The sequence below is a fragment of the Somniosus microcephalus genome, unplaced genomic scaffold (assembly GCF_052327205.1).
Source record: "Somniosus microcephalus isolate GS21.2 unplaced genomic scaffold, FLI_Smic_1.0 unresolved_chr3, whole genome shotgun sequence".
In the NCBI taxonomy this organism is placed as follows: domain Eukaryota; kingdom Metazoa; phylum Chordata; class Chondrichthyes; order Squaliformes; family Somniosidae; genus Somniosus; species Somniosus microcephalus.
The window spans coordinates 13,931,591-13,951,865 of record NW_028225181.1 but is presented as its reverse complement, the minus strand read 5'-3'; the positions used below and the strand labels follow the sequence as shown (position 1 = coordinate 13,951,865).

Sequence of the window (20,275 nt, the reverse complement as noted above, 5' to 3'; positions counted from 1 at the left end):
TTGCTTTCTTTATTTTCTCAATTTTCTCCTCCATCTCCCTTCCTTCTTTGAAAGTGTCATCGGTCCTCACATTGGCTATTCTTCTTGTGTCAGCCTAAAGAGTGTGACAGGTGGTTTATTAGCCGGAACATCATTGTTCTTATCCGGTGTCCACACATCTGCCCATTTCAGCAAGGGTCACTGAAGAGGTCTTGACAGTGGAAAGTCTGGCTGATTGTTTTTCATCTTGCTAGTCTAGGAACACAGAAGCCAGTTGTCACATTTTTCTGGGAAAACTGCATAAATCTAGGAATTAAAACAATACAACTTAACTGTAGACACAAAGGGAGAGATAGACACTGGGACTTAAACAAAGTTGCCATATGTGCTTTAGATTAGAGATTGTGGATGTATCAATGCAGGAAAAACGAATGAATGTGCTGCTACTAATGACTTTGCAAGTATGAATTAAAAGTTGCTGACAGTTTAAAAGAAGTAGAATCAGATATACCTGCCATAAAAAATTTAAACAAACCTCTGGTTCATTTCTAGAGGAATAGAATTCAAAAGTAGGAAAGTTATGTTAAACTTATGTAGAACCTTGGTCAGATCACAATTAGAGTACTGTGCTCAGTTCTGGTCTCCATTTACCAAAAGGGTATAGAGGCACTGAGGAAGGTTCAATAATGATTTCCAAGGATGATACAAGAACTGAGAGGTTATAACTATCAGCAAAGACTGAACCGTCTTGGGACTCTTTTCTCTAGAGAAGGCTGAGAGGTGACCTGATGGGTTTGATTGGGTAGATGTAGAGAAGACGTTTCCACTTGTGGGGGAGTCCAAAACTAGGGGCCAGAAATATAAGATACAGGTACAACACCGGTAATCCGGCACCCAACGGTCCGGCACCTTCAGTGGTCCGGCACGAGGAAGGTCCTGCTGTCACATTACCTCCCTGGGATGGGTCTGGCTCGGGTCCCGGGACCGCCGCCGGGTCAGGATCAGCGCCTGGACTGCGCAGCATCACCGACGGCTCGGCGGAGCGATGGAGCCCAAGCCCGAGCAGCCCGTGGGCGGCGGGGTCGGCGGCGGCACAGGAAGGGCAGCAGTAGGAAGAGGAGGAGCAGGTGGTGGCGGTGTTTGTGGTGACTTTCGACACCTTCAGTGGTTCGGAATTTTCAGTGGTCCGGCACCGGCCTGGTCCCGAGGGTGCCGGATTACCGGTGTTGTACCTGTAATCATCTAAACTTTTGTAAGAAGTCACACAACACCAGGTTATAGTCCAACAGCTTTATTTGAAATCACAAGCTTTCGGAGCGCTGCTCCTTCGTCAGGTGAAGTGGAGAAATGCATAAAGACACAGCTTATATAGTCAGAGAATCATGTCAGATGTTTACAGGTAATCTTTCTGTAAACATCTGACATTATTCTCTGACTATATAAGCTGTGTCTTTATGCATTTCTCTACTTCACCTGACGAAGGAGCAGCGCTCTGAAAGCTTGTGATTTCAAATAAAGCTGTTGGACGATAACCTGGTGTTGTGTGACTTCTTACATTTGTCCACCCCAGTCCAACTCCGGCATCTCCACACCACATCTAAACTTTGTTATTCAGAGGTGATTAGAATGTGGAACTTGCTACCACATGGAGTAGTTGAGCGAATAACATTGATGAATTTAAGGGGAAGCTAGATAAGTACATGAGGAAGAAAGGAATAGAAGGATATGTTGATAGGGTGAGATGAAGTAAGGTGAGAGGAAGCTCGTGTGGAGCATAAACACCGGCTTGGACCTGTTGTGCCAAATGGCCTGTTTCTGTGCTGTAAATACTATGTGATATGTTTTTTTTACATTAGATTTGTGGTTTAAGATTTGCAACATTGATCCATTATTTACTTGTGTTTCTATTGCTTCTTACAGTGATATTGATATTGGTCAGTCCCAGGATGACCGCATAGTAGGGCTGAAGCAGTCTAGAAATATAGCACCTGCACTGCCTGTAAGCAGCACCTCATCGTCCAGTAATTCTAACCTGCTGCAGTCTCATAATTGCATTCTTGATTTTAACACCACACCAGGTGAGTGTTAGTTTAACTCCAAAATGAGATTACTGCTTGTTGTATCAGTTGGACAGATGTTCCATATGCATTCTCTTATGTTATGAGGGGGAAGAAACCTCGTTCTCACTAAATTTATTCTATGTGGTACATAGAAAGTTATTTCAAATCAATGTTTGTGAATTTGAACATAAGAAGTAGGAGCAGGAGTAGGCCATACGGCCCCTCGGGTCTGCTCCGCCATTCAATAGGATCATGGCTGATCCGAATCTAGACTCACGTCCACTTCCCTGCCCTCTCCCCGTAACCCCTAATTCCCTTATCTGCTAGGAAACTGTCTATCTCCATTTTAAATTTATTTAATGTTGCAGCTTCCGCAGCTCTCTGGGGTAGCAAATTCCATAGATTTACTACCCTCTGAGTGAAGAAGTTTCTCCTCATCTCAGTTTTGAAAGGGCAGCCCCTTATTCTTAGATTATGCCCCCTAGTTCTAGTCTCACCCATCAGTGGAAACATCCTCACCGCATCCACCCAATAACAAGCCCCCTCACAATCTTTTATGTTTCGATAAGATCGCCTCTCATTCTTCTGAACTCCAATGAGTAGAGTCCCAACCTACTCAACCTTTCCTCATGCGTCAACCCCCTCATCTCCGGAATCAACCGAGTGAACCTTCTCTGAACCGCCTCGAGAGCAAGTATATCTTTTCTTAAATATGGAAACCAAAACTGCACGCAGTATTCCAGGTGTGGCCTCACCAGTACCCTGTATAACTGCAGCAAGACTTCCCTGTTTTTATACTCCATCCCCCTCGCAATAAAAGCCAAGATTCCATTGGCCTTCCTGATCACCTGCAGCACCTGCATACTAACTTTTTGTGTTTCATGCACCAGGACCCCCAGATCCCTTTGTACTGTAGCACTTTGCAGTTTCTCTCCATTTAGATAATAACTTGCTCTTTGATTTTTTCTGCCAAAGTGCATAACCTCACACTTTCCAACATTATATTGCATCTGCCAAATCTCTGCCCACTCACTTAGCCTGTCTATGTCTTTTTGCAGGTTTTTTATGTCCTCCTCACTCACTGCTTTCCCTCCCATCTTTGTATCGTCGGCAAACTTGGATATGTTGCACTCGGTCCCTTCCTCTAAATCGTTAATATAGATTGTAAAGAGTTGGGGTCCCAGCACTGGCCCCTGCGGAACACCACTAGTTACTGATTGCCAGCCCGAGAATGAACCATTTATCCCAACTCTTTGTTTTCTGTTAGATAGCCAATCTTCCACCCATGCCAGTATATTACCCCCAATCCCGTGATTTCTTATCTTGATCAGTAATCTTTTGTGTGGAACCTTGTCAAATGCCTTTTGGAAGTCCAAATACACTACATCCACTGGTTCCCCTTTATCCACCCTGTATGTTACATTCTCAAAGAATTCGAGCACATTTGTCAAGCATGACTTCCCCTACAGCAAATTCGGCATTGGATTAATATTGCAATTTTTTAATACTCTCTTACAATAAAAAATGGGCTATTATAACTGAATGATAATATGATTAACTCTTATCCGTAGGGGAAAAAAATCCCTGAGAATTTAGAATTTAAACACTAATGGTAAAAGTGAGGCACCACATGAACCCAAACGGCTACTTGAATTATTAATGTAATTATTCTACTTCTTTTGACCTTGCCGACCAGTAAATTATAATTCAATTGGCAAAAAAAGAGATTAATAGCCTTGAGACAAAAAATGTATAAATATTTACTGGTAAGTACATCAGAGATATAGATTTAGAGTAACATGTAAACTTTGGTTTTACTGAATCGTGATGTTGCCGCAGGCTAGAATGTTGTGTTCTCACTTCATTTTTGAATCCAGTGTAGACTGATGGGGTTAGAATGATCTCTCTTACCTGTATAGGGTTTAAGTGTTTGAACCTGCGCAGGCTATGCTTAGTGGCTGCAAATCGGCAGCACAAAACATTCAAACTGGGCAAGCTCACTAAAATGGAGAAGTATAAGTAGTATCTGAAATAGAAAAACTCACGCTGGTGCAGTAAAGGGTGTTCTCTTGAATAGGGTTACAACATATTTGGGGCTGATTTCTTTTTTGCTATTTGTTGTAAAATCATAATTGCATTTTTTACACTCTTGTTTACAACTTCACAAATAGTGATGTAAGGGGTGGTGTGTATGGTCAGCTTTGCCTCTGACTCGCTGAGCGGTTTGAATCGCTCCCACTCCCTTGGTTCTAGACTTTGGACTTATTTGGGGGTTGTAATGAAATTGCAACAGACAACTGAGTTGGTGAAAAGAACTTGGATTTTAATTTGAGACAGGAAAATATACAATACAATAATCTTATCACTTTAAAAGGGGGAACACTTCGGAATTTCCGAGGGAGAATGACAATAGACAAAATACTTCACCCCTCCCAATCCCACTACACTAACTAGGTTGGATTCCAGAGGACCAGGGAAATGCTCACCAAACGACTTTCTTGACAGTTGTAGAGGTTCGCGATTTCGGGGTTCTCTTTAGGTGTGGCGGTTGGGGCCTGCCGTACCCCAGACGTGGTGGAAGACTTCACCTGCGTTGGCTTTTCGGTCTTCGCGTGTCCGCTGATGCGGTCGTGTGTGTATTGGATCTATCGGGTAAGTACCCAATTTCCTTTGGTTAGGTATAGGGTTTAGAGTCTTTTTCAACAAATCTTACCCAGGGGTAAGTCAGGATAGCTTGTAGAGTGGAAACAAACTTGCGAATCTTCGGTTTCTTCCAGGTTGGTTTCTTGTTGGTCGCGGTGGCCCAATATTACCTAGTTGTTGGTAATATTGTTAATTGTTGGTTTCTTGGGGCCCTTGGTTGCCGCGATTCCTTTCTCCTTTCCTCAAGCCTCCGATTCTCCGACTGCTGTGATGATGAGGATGAATGTTCGATGATGCTGGATGAACTGTTTTCTGTTTAAAAGCAGGCTTCAATTATACCATTTGAGGCTTTGCTTATCTGCCGCCAAATCTTCTCTGGCCCATTGTTAATTTTGGCGGGCTCGTTAACTTTAATAGTTTTAAATTCTTTACTGAGTTTCGACTTGGTCCCATCTACATTTAATTGATTTTACACTAGTTTCGGGATTGCTTCGAAATCGGTTTAAGCGTGTGAAATGGTTTTGGATGTTTCTCTGAGTGGTTTAAACTGTTGTTCGATTGTCTTCTCCTGCTGGGGCCAGGGTCCCCTTTGTTGATTAGTGGCATGAACTGTATTATTCATATTCTTGATGGTTCTGTCATTTTGGCGGGGACTGTCCTTCCGTAGGCCTATTGTCTTTATGTATGAATGACTGAGACGGTCCAGAACATTCCCAGACAATCTGGCCTATGCCAAATACTCAAACTGTTTGTTTTACAGTGCCTCATCCCAACTCCTTTGTCGCAGCCTTCCACAGGCCTGGACATGCCTTTTTAAAATAGCCAAAATCCTGGGGTTTTGACTTTAAGCCCCTTTTGGCCCATTATTCTTTTAAACAGTCCAAAAATCTCTTCTTGATTTGGGGGAGTCTGTAGAATTTTGTGAACCTTACAGTGAAGAGAGGAAATCTTCCCCAGTGTTGGAGCAGAACAGAAGAATTTTTACTCTACATCTACCACATGCTATATCTGTAAAGGTTGCTGAATGCCTAATTATTTATTCCCTAGTAATCCAATTTCTCACCTTAAGGAGCTTCAAAAATCTGTTTAGCTAGGTTTTGAATAACTCACCATCATTTTATGCTTCTAACCTGTTAAATTGAAGAAGAAATAAATGATTAATTTCACGTACTAACGAACTGAATTGCTTGCAGTCCAGGGTGAGAAGTGTTTGATGTGACCTTAATAAACGGCCTTTTACTGGGTGGGATGTTAGCACACAGAGTAGACATTCAAGATCTCCATATACAATATCTGTGCTCTAAATGCACCCGCGTCACAACAAAATATAGTCATGTTCTGGAAAGAACCACTTTTCCGTAAAAGTAGATGCATTTGTTGCTTAATGTGCATTTAGTCCAGGAATCCATTCTACAGGTTATCCTACTAGATAAGAACACTCTGCTTATTACAGAAACACAGTGACATCACCATGTATTTCTTCTACTTTTGTAGTGTAACTAGTGACCTGCTATTTTATAATACAGAAATCCTTCATGGAATTTTTTTGTGGAAACAAAACCCTAATTCTAGAGTTTGATCAAGGATGTTAAAAATAACATAGAGTGGTGTAAGTTAGAAGTAATTGAAAATAAAATCACTGTTGATAATGAATGTTTTTAAATCTTGAAACATAAATATAGTCAAGTGTCGCTTATCTGCATATCGAATTACCATGTGTTGAATTATACGCATAGCATCCCTTCCTGACAATCCCATTCCTTGCCAGACCTGTAAATGTCTCACTCCTGGCAAATATGCCTCGCCCTCTCGACGTGATCAATGTACTGTATAGAAAGCAAATGATTTACACTGTTTTGTGTTTTCACTTTTTCTCAATTGAATTTCATGAACACATGAATAACCCTGATAATCACTATTTCTGCCATGCCAACTACTGCTTCTGCTGTTTTTAATCTACCATTTCTTATGTAGCTAACAAGCCCAAACCTCCAAACTGATCCTGTTGCTGCTCCATCCAGCTGATTACTTTGGCTGCCCTGCTGACTCCATTAGTGTGTATGGGGGGAGCAGCAATATGACTGAGCAATATTGACGGAGTATGTTTGGGGAGTTTGTCATATATGAAGTAGTAGGTGCCTGTTCTGTTGAAACTGCTAATGGACTGTCATCCATCTTTTTAAAAAAGTTATTCATGGGATGTGGATGTCGCTGGCAAGGCCAGCATTTATTGCCCATCCCTAATTGCCCTTGAGAAGGTGGTGGTGAGCTGCCTTCTTGAACCGCTGCCGTCCGTGCAGTGAAGGTACTCCCACAGTGTTGTTAGGGAGGGAGTTCCGGCGACGATGAAAGAACAACGATATAATTTTAAGTCAGGATGGTGTGTGACTTGGAGGGGAACTTGCAGGTGTGGTGTTCCCATGCGCCTGCTGCCCTTGTCCTTCTAGGTGGAAGAGGCCGCAGGTTTGGGAAGTGCTGTCGAAGAAGCCTTGGGGCAGTTGCTGCAGCATCTTGTAGATGGTACACACTGCAGCCAAGCCTCTTGAGTGTTGTTGCGCTCATTCAGGCAAGTGGAGAGTATTTTATCACACTACTGACTTGTGCCTTGTAGATGGTGGAAAGGCTTTGGGGAATCAGGAGGTGAGACACTCACTGCAGAATACCTAGCATCTGACTTGCTCTTGTTGCCATGGTATTTATGTGGCTGGTCCAGTTAAGTTTCTGGTCAATGGTGACCGCCAGGATGTTGATGGTGGGGGATTCGGCGATGATAATCCCGTTGAATGTCATGGGGATGTGGCGAGACTCTCTCTTGTTGAAGATGGTCATTGCCTGGCACTTATGTGGCGCGAATGTTACTTACCACTTATCAGCCCAAGCCTGAATGTTGTCTAGGTCTTGCTGCATGCGAGCATGGACTGCTTCATTATCTGAGGAGCTGCGAATGAAAACAGTATGCAATTATCAGCGAACAACCCACTTCTGAGCTCATGCTGGAGGGAAGGTCATTGATAAAGCAGCTGAAGATGGTTGGGTCTAGGACAATGCCCTGAGGAACTCCTGCAGCGATGTCCTTGGGCTGAGCTGATTGGCCTCCAACAACCACAATCATCTTCCTTTGTGCTAGATATGACTCTAGCCAGCGGAGCGATTACCCCCTTATTCCCAATGCCTTCACTTTTACTGGGGCTCCTTGATGCCACACTCAGTCAAATGCTGCCTTAATGTCAAGGGCAGTCACACTCACCGCACCTCTAGAATTCAGCTCTTTTGTCCATGTTTAGACCAAGGCTGTAGTGAGGTCTGGAGCCGAGTGGTCCTGGTGGAACTCAAACTGAGCATCGGTGAGTAAGGTCCGCTTGATAGCACTGTTGAAGACACCTTACATCACTTTGCTGATGATTGAGGGTAGACTGATGGGGCGGTAATTGACCGGGATGGAATTGTCATGTTTATTGTGGACAGGACATACTTGGGCAATTTTTCACTTTGTTAGGTAGATGCCAGTGTTGTAGCTGTACAGGAACAGGATGCAAGTCATGACATATCTGCACATTTACTGAGAGTTGCTGCGCAGTTCTTTTTACCCATCCTAGCCAAAGACAACTGCTACTGGGAAGCATAATACGACTTCTTTAGTAACTCAGGTACTCATGGCTATCTTCCTCTTACTTATTTTCTAATAACCTTTGATTAATATCTATTAAATTCACCTTATTGATATGTCCATAGCTTACAGAGATGAACAATTTTGGGAGATTACCTGATAACCACATTATTCTCACGTCACAAGGGATGTGAAATAAGCAGAGGAATTGCAGGACTCGATTGGAAAATACTAACACAGACAGATCAGGAAAGGGATCTGGGGTCATAGTAGATTGATCTTTTAAAACATCAAGCCAATATCTGGCTGGTATCAAGAAAACAAATGGTACGTTAAGTTGCAACGTTCCCTATAAGCTGTGCGGCTGCGCAGCTCTCTGTCGTTCCCGCACTGCCCAGGACTGGCTTTTGCAATGTTAAAGTTCAGACATGCGCGAATCTGTGAATCCTGTGCATCCAAAAAATGTTACGGGGAACATTGTTAGGTTGTGTAAATATTTGAATAGAATGTCGATCAAAGGCGGTTATGCTGTCACTATATAGAGTGCGAATCAATTCGCACTTGTGGGAGTATTGTGTGCAGTTCCTGAAGCGTTACTACAGGGAGGATGTAACTGACCTTGAAACGGCGCAGAGTAGAGCTGATTAGGAAATCAGAGATAAAACATCTGCATAAATTTGCAGAACTAGGACTTTTCTTGTTGGCGAGGAGACAACTGAGGATGAATATAGTGAAGGTATTCAAATTAATAAGACTCAGGGATATAGAGGATCAGTTAGGACTGTTTGATTTGGTGCAGGATTGCAGAACAAGAGTGCATTAGTATAAGCTGAAAAAGGGAAGACTCAAGTGAGACGTAAGAAAGCATTACTTAACTGTGAAGATGGTCAGTTTTTGGAATAGCTTACCGCGGGAGGTTGTAGGGACAAGTAGGTTTGATCTCTTAAGCTCAAATTGGACAAGCATCTTGAAGAGAAATCCATCATTGATTACAACTGCAAGGACAGCAGGAAAACTGATTAAATGGAGCTATGGAGGAGTGGATCACCTACCCTTTACAGACACTGTCCAATTTCCATTCTGTTGTTTTCAATGGAATGAAAATCAAGCGGGTGCTCCAACGGGTGGGTGATCCATCCTGCCAGATTACCACTGGGGCAGTGAAAGCAAAAAATGTCCGCGTGGCTTTTGCTGGTCTTGAGGTTTTCTGTTTCTGAGAGCCCAGATCCCATATTACGGACAAGTGATTTTCTGTTGTATCCCATTCAATTATTTTCAGGTCAGTTCATTTATTTTACAGTAACTAAAAAACAAAATACTGCAAATGCTGGAAATCTGAAATAAAAACAGAAAATGCTAGAAATATTTAGCAGGACAGGCAGCATCTATGTAGAGAGAAACAAAGTTAACGTTTCAGGTCGATAACCTGAAACAATTCTAGCGACAGGTCATCGACCTGAAATGTTAACTTTGTTTCTCTCTCCACAGGTGTTGCCTGACCTGGTAAGTATTTCCATCATTTTCTGCATTTATTTCACATATTTAGGAAATCATACCTGTAAAGTCTGTAGGTATTATGGCGAATTAATACACAGACTACAAGAGTAACTTTAACAGGACTTTACTATTCGAAGGTCACGGCGAATCTGCCCAATAAATCCTGACACAGCACTTATATACCGGTGTGGTCACCGTCGGTATTACAGTATACAGCAGCCAAGATAAAGTAGTGCCACACCTAAAATAGTTCTCTTAAAGGTGTACGGTTACATACAATAGTTCTCTTAAAGGTAGAACTGTTACATACACTACAATCCTCCCTTTTTAGCTTACAACATACTTATTCCCCATTAACATAACATCATAACATATATACAACTTTATGCAAAACAGTTCACAGATTCAGTCTCTCTGGAGGCTTCCTGACTCTGTCCGGATAACGCCTCGGTGGTGTAGTAGTTTTCGGCGGGGTAGTAGGTTCTTCTGGCAAGGTCGATTCGGCTTGAAGGACAGTGTCAGGTTCATCTGATTCCAGTATTACCAGATCGGAGGTAGGTGCTCTGGGTATCTCTGCTTCAACATTAGCCGTGTAAGGTTGTGAAGTAGGTTGGCCCTTTGTGGATGACCCTATGATCTGGTCAACATGGCGCCTTATTATGCTGTCACCAATGTCCACGGTATACATCAGCGGCCCTAGCCTTTTCCCAATAGTTCCAGGCTGCCATTTCTCGGTACGGTAGTCCCGGGCCAAAACTTGTTGACCTACCTGAAAGGATCTAGTTGGCCTTTCATTCATGCCCTGAAATTGCCGGTTCTCTACGTCCCTTCTGACGTTTGGCTTAATCAAATCCAGCCGGCATCTTAGTCTTCTATTGAAAAACATCATGGCGGGAGTTTGGTTTGTGACCGCGTGTGTTGCATTCCTGTACGCCAACAAGAAGTTATCTACCTTATGTTGTAGGTTTATGTCTTCATTACCCATGGCCTTTATGGCCTTCTTGAAGGTCTGGACAAACCTTTCAGCTAATCCATTGGTGGCGGGATGGTATGGGGCTGACGTGTAGTGCTTGACCCCATTGCTTTTTAAGAACTTCCTGAATTCTTCGGACACAAATTGCGGTCCACTATCAGAACAGATCTGTTCCGGCAGCCCATTCCTGGCAAATATGGTCCTTAATACTGTGATGGTTTTTTCCGTGGTGGTGGAGGACATCTTTATTACCTCCGGCCACTTGGAGTGTGCATCCACCGCGATTAAAAACATTGAGTCCATAAATGGACCAGCAAAGTCGATGTGTACCCTTTGCCAAGGAGATGAGGGCCACTCCCATGGATGCAGAGGAGCTTGTGGTGGCGCGTTTTGGACCTTCTGGCATCCTAGACAGCTCTTGGTTATTTCTTCGATGTCTCCATCGATACCTGGCCACCACACAAACGCTCTTGCTAGGTTCTTCATTTTCACTCCACCCAGATGCCCCTCGTGAAGCTCCTTTAGCACTTTATCCTGGAGTTTGGGTGGAATCACCACTCTAGCTCCACACATCAAGGTTCCTCGGCACACTGACAGCTGTTCTTTTCTTTGCGAAAATGCTGGCAGCGTTGGTTCGCCATGTGCTGGCCATCCCTCCACTGTTAAATCGTAGACTCGTGAGAGAGTCGGGTCATTCCTTGTTTCATTTTCGATCATCGAACTTGTTACTGGTAGACATTCCACTATGGATGAGTAGACCATCTCTACCGGGTCCACTGTAGCCGCCTCTTCTACTACTGGCAACGGTAGGCGCGATAACCCATCAGCATTTCCATGCTGTTTGGACCTTTTGTATTCGATGTCATATTGGTGTGCCCCAAGTAACACGGACCACCTCTGTAGCCTTTGCACTGTCATAGTGGAAACGGCCTTGTTAGGATTGAATATGGACACCAACGGCTGGTGGTCTGTCAGTAATGTGAACTTCTTGCCCTGCAGGTAATGATTGAATTTCTTTACTCCCCACACAAGGCTGAGGGCCTCCCTATCTATCTGAGCATAATTTCGCTCAGCGGAGGTCAATGATCGGGACGCAAATGCGACTGGCCTTTCCGAGCCATTTGGTAACTTGTGTGAAAGTACTGCTCCAATTCCATAAGGGGAAGCATCACAAGCTAGACGAAGAGGTAACGTTGGGTTGAAATGAGCCAACACTTCCTCAGAGGTAATCAACGCCTTGCTTCTGCGAAAGGCCTTCTTACAGTCCTCGCTCCACTTCCATGGTACTTCTTTCCGCAACAGGGCATTCAGCGGATGCAGCACCGTGGATAGATTTGGCAGAAACTTGTGGTAATAATTAATCAGCCCCAGAAATGATCTCAACTGTGATACATTTTCCGGAGCGGGGGCCTTCACGACAGCTTCTATCTTGTCAGGTGACTTGTGCAACCCCTCTTGGTCAATGACATGACCGCAGTACGAGATCCGTTTCTGGAAGAACTCACATTTCTGGCGATTAACTCGAAGGCCATATTCCTTCAACCTGGTGAGCACCAGTTTCAAATTTGTGAGGTGTTCCTCCTCGTCTTCTCCCGTAATCAGGATATCGTCCAAGTAACACTGCGTGCTTGGAATACCCTGTAAGACCTGCTCCATGGCCCTCTGCCAAATTGCTGGAGCCGAAGCTACTCCAAAAACCAGTCTGTTATAACGATACAGGCCTCTGTGCGTGTTGATTGTGAGATACTGGCGCGACTCTTCCTCGACTTCCATTTGTAAGTATGCTTGTGCCAGGTCTATCTTGGTGAAGTGTTTCCCGCCAGACAATGAAGCAAAGATATCCTCAATCCGTGGAAGCGGGTATTGTACCGTGTGAAGCACCGGATTAACTGTGATCTTGAAGTCTCCGCAGATGCGGACCTTTCCCGGTCCCCCTGGCTTGTTACTTGATGAAGACTTCATGACGGGAACAATGGGCGTGCGTGGCCCACTCACTCCAGTCCACCTTAGACAGTACCCCTGAACGTTCCAGCTCTTCCAGTTCTGCCTCCACAGCAGGTCGTATCGCGTAAGGTACCGATGTGGCTTTGAAAAATTTTGGGCTTGCATGCTCTGCAATCTTGATTTTTGCTTTAATTCCTCTCAGTGTTCCCAGTCCTTGCTGGAATACCTCTTTAGCTTCGTCCAATATTCTGGACAACCGTTCAGGTTTGACATCTTCCTTTCCGGAATCTACCGTCATTGTGTTTAGTGAGTGCCAGTCTATCTTTATTTTCCTGATCCACTCCCGTCCCAGAAGTGGTGGACCTCCCTCGGGCAGCACATACATGTCCATCCCTTGGTGATCTTTGCCCTTGTATCTCACCTTGACTTTTATCTTTCCGATGGGGTATACTTTGTGCCCCGTGTATGTCTGCAATACTATCTCCGTATCCCGTAGGGGAATATGTTTGAATAACTTTTTGTAATCTTGCTTATTCATGACCGTCAACGCCGATCCGGTGTCCACTTCCATCTTCACTTGGACTTTTGCAATCTGTAGTGTGACCCAGATAGTTTGTCGGTCAGCTTCTTTACTCACATTGTGAATCCGCAGACTACCCAGTTCCTTGCTGTTGGAGTCTGAGTCCGAATTCTGTTCATCTGGACTCTTCCCAGTCACCTTATGTACCTTTCTGTACTTCTTCTGCGGTGACTTATTATTGCTGGTCTTCTTTCCTGACCGGCATACCTTAGCTATGTGACCAAGCTTGCCACATTTTCTACATTCCTGGTTTTTAAACCAGCATTGGTTCTGTTCGTGTGTTGTCTTCCCACAACGATAACATTTCGTTGTACCTGAAGTCATTTGATCCACACTGAGTACCGCTGTCTTCCGCTGCATTTCCGCCGTGCCTCTCGCTGCGGCTTCGTGCGATGCTGCAATAAGGACAGCCTTATCAAGTGTAAGATCGTTCTCTTTGAGCAGTCGTTTTTGTGTTCCTTCCTTCGACATCCCGCACACGAACTTGTCTCTCAGTGCCTCTGTCAGATTTACCCCAAACTGACAGTATTTTGCTAGCCTACGCAGTTCAACCTCCACGTTGCTTTCCTCTTTTCGTTGCGTTCTCACGTAAAATTTAGATCGTTCCGCTAACATCAGCGGTGCGGGGTTAAAATGATCCTTCAGGACAGCAACAATATTAGCGAAAGGCTGATCCGCCGGTTTAGCTGGTGATAGCAGATGCTTCAATAACCCGTATGTCTTCGCACCCATTGAGTTTAGTAAGGTTAGAGCTTTGTCATAATTTGCTATCTTATTGACCTTACAATATATCTCGATGCGTTCTACATACGTGGTCCAATCTTCCACATCGGAATCAAAACTGTTCATGTTACCACGCTTAGGCATCTTCACACTCTTCCTGGGAAACAACAACGAAATATTTCTTTAACTTTTTTTTTTCCAAAATGGCGGTTTCCCGCGCTTGTCTTCTTTCCCCACCCACTTTCAAAATGGCGGTTTCCCGCTTCTGTCTTCTTCCCCGCCTACTGGCGGCTTCCCGCGTTTCTTCCCCTGGCGGGAGGGGTAAGCTTTTCCCTCGGGCGACGACCGCTGGCTTTCGGGGTTCGCAGCCTGCGCGTCGGCTTCAGTGCGTTCCATGTGCTGGCCATCCCTCCACTGTTAAATCGTAGACTCGTGAGAGAGTCGGGTCATTCCTTGTTCCCTTTTCTCGGCAGGGCAACCGGCGCTGGGTACAACCCGTTGACGGCGAACAGTTTCAGCCGCTGGGCTGGATCTCGCTCAGTCTCCCTCGCTCGGGCTCTGTCTCTCCCGCTCGCTCGGGCTCTGTCTCTCCCTCAGCGGCTTCCAATCGCGCCTCCCAGCCCTCTCGCAGTCCGGTCCTTTCCTCCCCGGCTGCGGCTGAGTTCTCCGCGGTTTATTTATTTTTATATCTTCCCGCGCCTTACGATCCCGGTCGCAGCGCCTCGTGGCCTCGGTAGCTGCCCGGCCTTTTTCGCCGGTCGCGGTCTAGCTGTCTCACGACGCCGTTGCGTCTCCCAGCCCGCTTGTACCGCGGCTTCCGTGCTCCACGCTGCCCCAGTCTCAGCGCCTCTGGGCCCGACTTCTGTCCGGCTCCTTTCCCCCGACCGTGGTCGAGTTCACCGCCCTTATCCTCCGTTTATTTATTTATTTTTTATGTTCCCTTTACTCACAGTCACCGTGGCCGACTTGCTTCTCGTGCTGATCGGCTCACTCACCACCGTGGCAGAAGGGACAATCAGTGCCTGTTGCTGATGGAAGGCTTCGTGTCTGAATTCTTCCTTCCTTGCTCTGCAGACTCGAGTTTTCTCTCAGCAGAACGACGAGGGCGGGTGCCTCTTCTCGACGCTCGTTAACTGCTTCGGAAGTATTGTTGCCGCAGGGTAAGATCGAACTCGTCGCCACTGTAAAGTCTGTAGGTATTATGGCGAATTAATACACAGACTACAAGAGTAACTTTAACAGGACTTTACTATTCGAAGGTCAGGGCGAATCTGCCCAATAAATCCTGACACAGCACTTATATACCGGTGTGGTCACCGTCGGTATTACAGTATACAGCAGCCAAGATAAAGTAGTGCCACACCTAAAATAGTTCTCTTAAAGGTGTACGGTTACATACAATAGTTCTCTTAAAGGTAGAACAGTTACATACACTACAATACCATTTGCTGCAGAATGCCTATAAAAGTACAGGTTGGAATGGTCTATTTCAGATCTTTAAGAATAATTACTGTGGTGCAGCAGGCAACTTCGAGCAAAAAGAAGCTTGTGCAGTAAATGTATTCTGCAGTTGTGCTGCAAAATTGTTTCACTTGTAGCGAATTAAGTCATAAATAGTCAATTGTTTATAAGCATTTCAATGCATTCTCTACTTTTATGAAAAAATAGCTCTCAACTGTGATGATTCAAATGACTAACTCAATACAGCTAAGCCTACCTCTCTACTGCTGTGGTGATTGAAGATTTGATTGAATTGATAAAAGGAATACTTAATCAACACCACCTTTAAATACCTTTTAATGCTGGTTACTAGTGCTAGTTTGTGTTGAAACAGCAATGTTTTTGTGTGCACCGAGTCTAGGTTTACACTTCATTGCAGTATTGAGGGAGCTCTGCTGCACTGTCGGAGGTGCCATCTTTCAGATGAGATGTTAAACCTCTCTCAGGTGGACGTAAAAGGTCCTACGGCACTATTCCAAAAGAGATGGGGCGTTCTCCCAGTGTCCCGGTCATATTTACCCCTCATTGAACACCTGAGAAACAGACAATCTGATCATTCATTTAATTGTTGTTTGTGGGAGCTTACTGTGCGCTTATTGGGTGCCACGTTTCCTGCATTACAATAGTGACTACACTTCAAAAGTACTTAATTGGCCCTGCCTTCTGTTGCCTAGGCCCTAAGCTCTGGAATTCCCTGCCTAAACCTCTCCGCCTCGCTACCTCTCTTTCTTCCTTTAGTACGCTCCATAAAACCTACCTCTTTGACCAAGCTTTTGGTCACCTGCCCTAATTTATCCTTATGTGGCTCAGTGTCAAATTTTTTGTTTAAAATACTCATGTGCAACGCCTCATGACGTTTTACTACGTTAAAGGTGCTATATAAATACAAGTTGTTGTAAAGTGCTTTGGGACATCCTGAGGTTGTGAAAGGCGCTATGTAAATTCCCCTCTTGTTGGGTCTTTATATGACATTGTGATGACTGCATTTGCTGGATTAAAGTTGAGGCTAGAACATTGACCTTGACCACTTGTGTGAGGTCATTAAACTTCTTGCAGCACTGCATCCAGGTCCTCGGGGCTAGACTCCTGGCATTGACCTCCACGGCTATCTGCTCCCACTGCCTTTTCACTGTGTGTCTGTGGCGCCTCCTTGCCCCTTGCGGATACAGGACATCTCTCCTCCTTTCCATCTCCTCCACCAAGGCCCCCAGAGCAGCATCGCCAAATCTGGGTGCCCGTTCTTTCCCATGTTCAGCCGTTAATTCAGTCTTTCCCAGGTCAGAATGTCTTCCACAATGACTTCCAGTACCTGCTCCAGCCACAATGCACCTCCTCTTTAAGTGGTGCAGGCTAGCTTTAAGCAGTGCAGGTTAGCTTTAAGTAGTGCGAGCAATTATCGATTTTGGGTCCCACGCTGATGCATGCAGCCAATCAACAGCGCGTTTAATGCTGGCTGCACGCAGAAATCGTGTAAATGAGCAGGCAGCATGAAAATGGCATCCTGTCTGCATTACATCCAACAGACATGGGTTAATCGCGCAGCGTGATCCCCGCACACGTTTTTCGGGGCTATCCAATTTAGCCCCCAGTGTTCCTTTTCAGACTGTTTTCCTTTGAGTTTGTATAGCATAGCCCATTTAATGATGAATAGAGGCAACCAATTGTGTGGGATTATTCTTGGCATTTAGATTTATGTCCAGCCAGATTGCTTTATAGATTGATGGTTGATAACCCCATATTTCAAACCAATTTGATTTTTAACATAATGCGTGTAATTTGTTCTGAAATTTTACTCAAATTCTATTGTGTGCTCACCGTATTGGCAACAGAGATTTCACACCTTAAAGTGTGAAACTACTGCTCTCTTATTAGATACTGCCATACATGTATTCAGGCCCTTTGTGGCAGTAACATCACAGTTACTAGCCAGTTGTAGGAAACTGAAGTGATAGGAACAGCTTTTGTTTCTATACATCAGCCAACAATGAATTTTGAAAATAGTTCTCCGTGTTTTTTGTAAGTTTTACTTCGGGTCATGGAGTGATATTTTCACATTGGCTCATTAAGTCACTGAGACATAGAAACGTAGAACATAGAAAAATAGGAGCAGGAGTAGGCCATTCGGCCCTTCAAGCCTGCTCCGCCATTCAATCTGATCATGGCTGATCATCTCAATACCATATTCCCGCTCTCTCCCCATACCCCTTGATGCCTTTTGTGTCTAGAAATCTATCTATCTCCTTCTTAAATATATTCAGTGACTTGGCCTCCACAGCCTTCTGTGGTAGAGAATTCCACAGGTTCACCACCCTCTGAGACAGCACCATTAATATTATTTGCCTGGGGAACTTTAAAGATGGACATCAGAATATCTTGAGGAGAGAAGCAATTAGCATTGAAGTATCCATTTCACATTTTAATGATCCACCTTTAGCACTAAATAAGAAAATGATTATCCCATGAGTGAACTTAATATACAGTAGGAAACAATGGAATACTGTACTCAGTTTATTTTATTCATGAGAAAGAGCTCACTCAAATTCACAGATCTTGCTCAGTCATAGAATGAAGTCGATGACCCACTGGTTTGAGTTGTGTATAGGAACAATTAATGCAGTGAGCAGAATTCGTTTTAATTGATTTTCTGAATTAATTTACGAAGAATTGTACTGGGTTATATTTTAAAATATAAAGCATAAATCTAAATATTTCTTTTCTTTTCTATTCCGCCAGCTGCAAGTTCTTATAGTGAGTATTGTGGCATATGTGTGTATTAATGTTATTCTGGTCTAAGTAATGCAGTGTTTGCTTTTAGCTCGCAGTGGTTTCTGAAATTGCGCATTTAGTCCTTGTATCTGTTTTCTCTGCTTTAGTTACAAAAAAGCTTTTTGGGGAGTAAAGTTGGGAAGATGCGTCCATAACTCCACATAAGTCAACAGAATTCATGTCATTACATGGGCAGTCGCATTTACACTCCTGGAATTGTAATATCTAATTGCAGGTCAATACCAATTTATTTGGTACGATTATCAACACCATTAATTGCCAAGTAGGGTTGCTGAATCTTAAGTCAAGCTAAGCAAAATCAGCCACTTGGTACCCCAGTACAATTTCTCCAGTTGCTTTGTGCTCCCTACAACAAAAAAGGTTCAGATTTATAGAAAGACTTTCTTGTTATAGTTGTCTCAAGCTGCACACTATTGTTATTCCACCTAATCTATATAAAAAGTACATTTTAGAACAATAAAACAGTTCAAGTGTGTTGTTAGCAATGTAACAGAAGCACATAATGGGGTCGATTTTCCTGGAGCCGTCGGGTGGGGTTTCAGGCGTGTGGGGGGGGGGGAAAATCGCAAAAATAGGGGGTCACGACCCCCCCGCCTGATTCCCTGACCCGACCAGAAATATTTAGATTTATGCTTTATATTTTAAAATATAACCCAGTACAATTCTTCGTAAATTAATTCAGAAAATCAATTAAAACTAATTCTGCTCACTGCATTAATTGTTCCTATACACAATTCAAACCAGTGGGTCATCGACTTCATTCTATGACTGAGGCGGGACTGGTCGTCGGGAGCCTAATCACCAATAATTGACATCTTTAATGCCATTTTAAGGGGCCCTTGCTATTTTCAGCCTTATCCCACGCTAAACACGCCTGGTGGGAACCCCGCTGATGAAACCTGGCGTGAACAATGTCGGCTTGCTTACTTTCAGCTGCAGGTCAATCAGGAAAGAAGAGATTTAATCAGACAGCATTTGTAGGTTGCAGGACCTTGTTGTTTCAGGCTTGGGGCAACTTGTTCAAGGCTTAGGCACAGCAGTGGAAGGTTGGAGCCTCACACACTTCTCCAGTGTGAGCTCCTGGGAAGCCCCTCTCGCCACCCTCACTCAGCGCTTCCTCAACTGAGGCACCTACCAGAAGCATGGGAGGCCTTTTTTTCCTTCCCCTCTTGGCATTAGAGGACCTCCAGCCCCAATCGCGAAATGACACAACCCACAACTGCAGAAGTTGCCATCTGAAATTTTATTTACAATAACCAACTGATGGCATTTTTAAAATAAACATAACATTTCACCCAAGTGACTACCCTTGTGATTAGTGGTGCTTTATTTTTCTCTTACGCGTGCTCCTACGTAGTGGATTCCCTGTGGCTTCAGCAGATGTGGAGGCCCCTTGCTCACTTTCCTGCTGCTCCTGTCTCGACACCTTTGGCGGGCATCCTCTGGGGTGGCGAGCCTGTGAGGGTTCACCAGCAGCCTGCTGCTCCTGTGGCTGTGCAGGAGTTGAGACGTCTATCTCCGTTGGGTGTGGACTCCGGCGGGGCTCTGACCGAGGGCTCTGCAGTGGCATGGAAGTGTGAGCGCTTGGAGAGGAGCCCCCACTTCCTTGAGGTCTGCCACCAACCTCCCTCTCATGGGTCAGGTCCCCCTCAGTGCCTGCAAGTGGCTTGAGAGCAGCTTGCTGCACATCAGGGGGGCCATAGGGACCCGTTTCTACAATGGCAGTCCTACTCAGAGGGCCTGCCATGAAGGTCTGCTTTCTCTGCTCAATAGCTGACCATCGCTCCTCCAGAGATGGCAGTCTATTCTGAGCACTCACCATGTTTTCAACACTCTGGCGACTTAGCTCCTCCATAGCCGTAGCCATCCTCTCCTCTACTGTAGCCATCCTTTCCGCGGAGGTTGCCATCCTTTCTGTGGCGATGCGTTCATGCGCCAATGACTCCACAAATGCTCTGCTCATGTTCGCTATGGACTCTTCC

The 20,275-nt window shown here is 44.6% G+C and overlaps 1 protein-coding gene across 1 annotated transcript in view; it reads left to right on the top strand.

The window, feature by feature from the left end:
- LOC147091208 (rap guanine nucleotide exchange factor 2-like) overlaps positions 1-20,275 on the top strand; it is a 115,707-nt gene that overhangs the window by 35,186 nt on the left and 60,246 nt on the right. Inside the window, exon 8 of the mRNA XM_085976678.1 lies at positions 1,900-2,057. Coding sequence (XP_085832804.1) covers positions 1,900-2,057 — 158 coding nt within the window. The remainder of the gene's footprint in view (positions 1-1,899; positions 2,058-20,275) is intronic.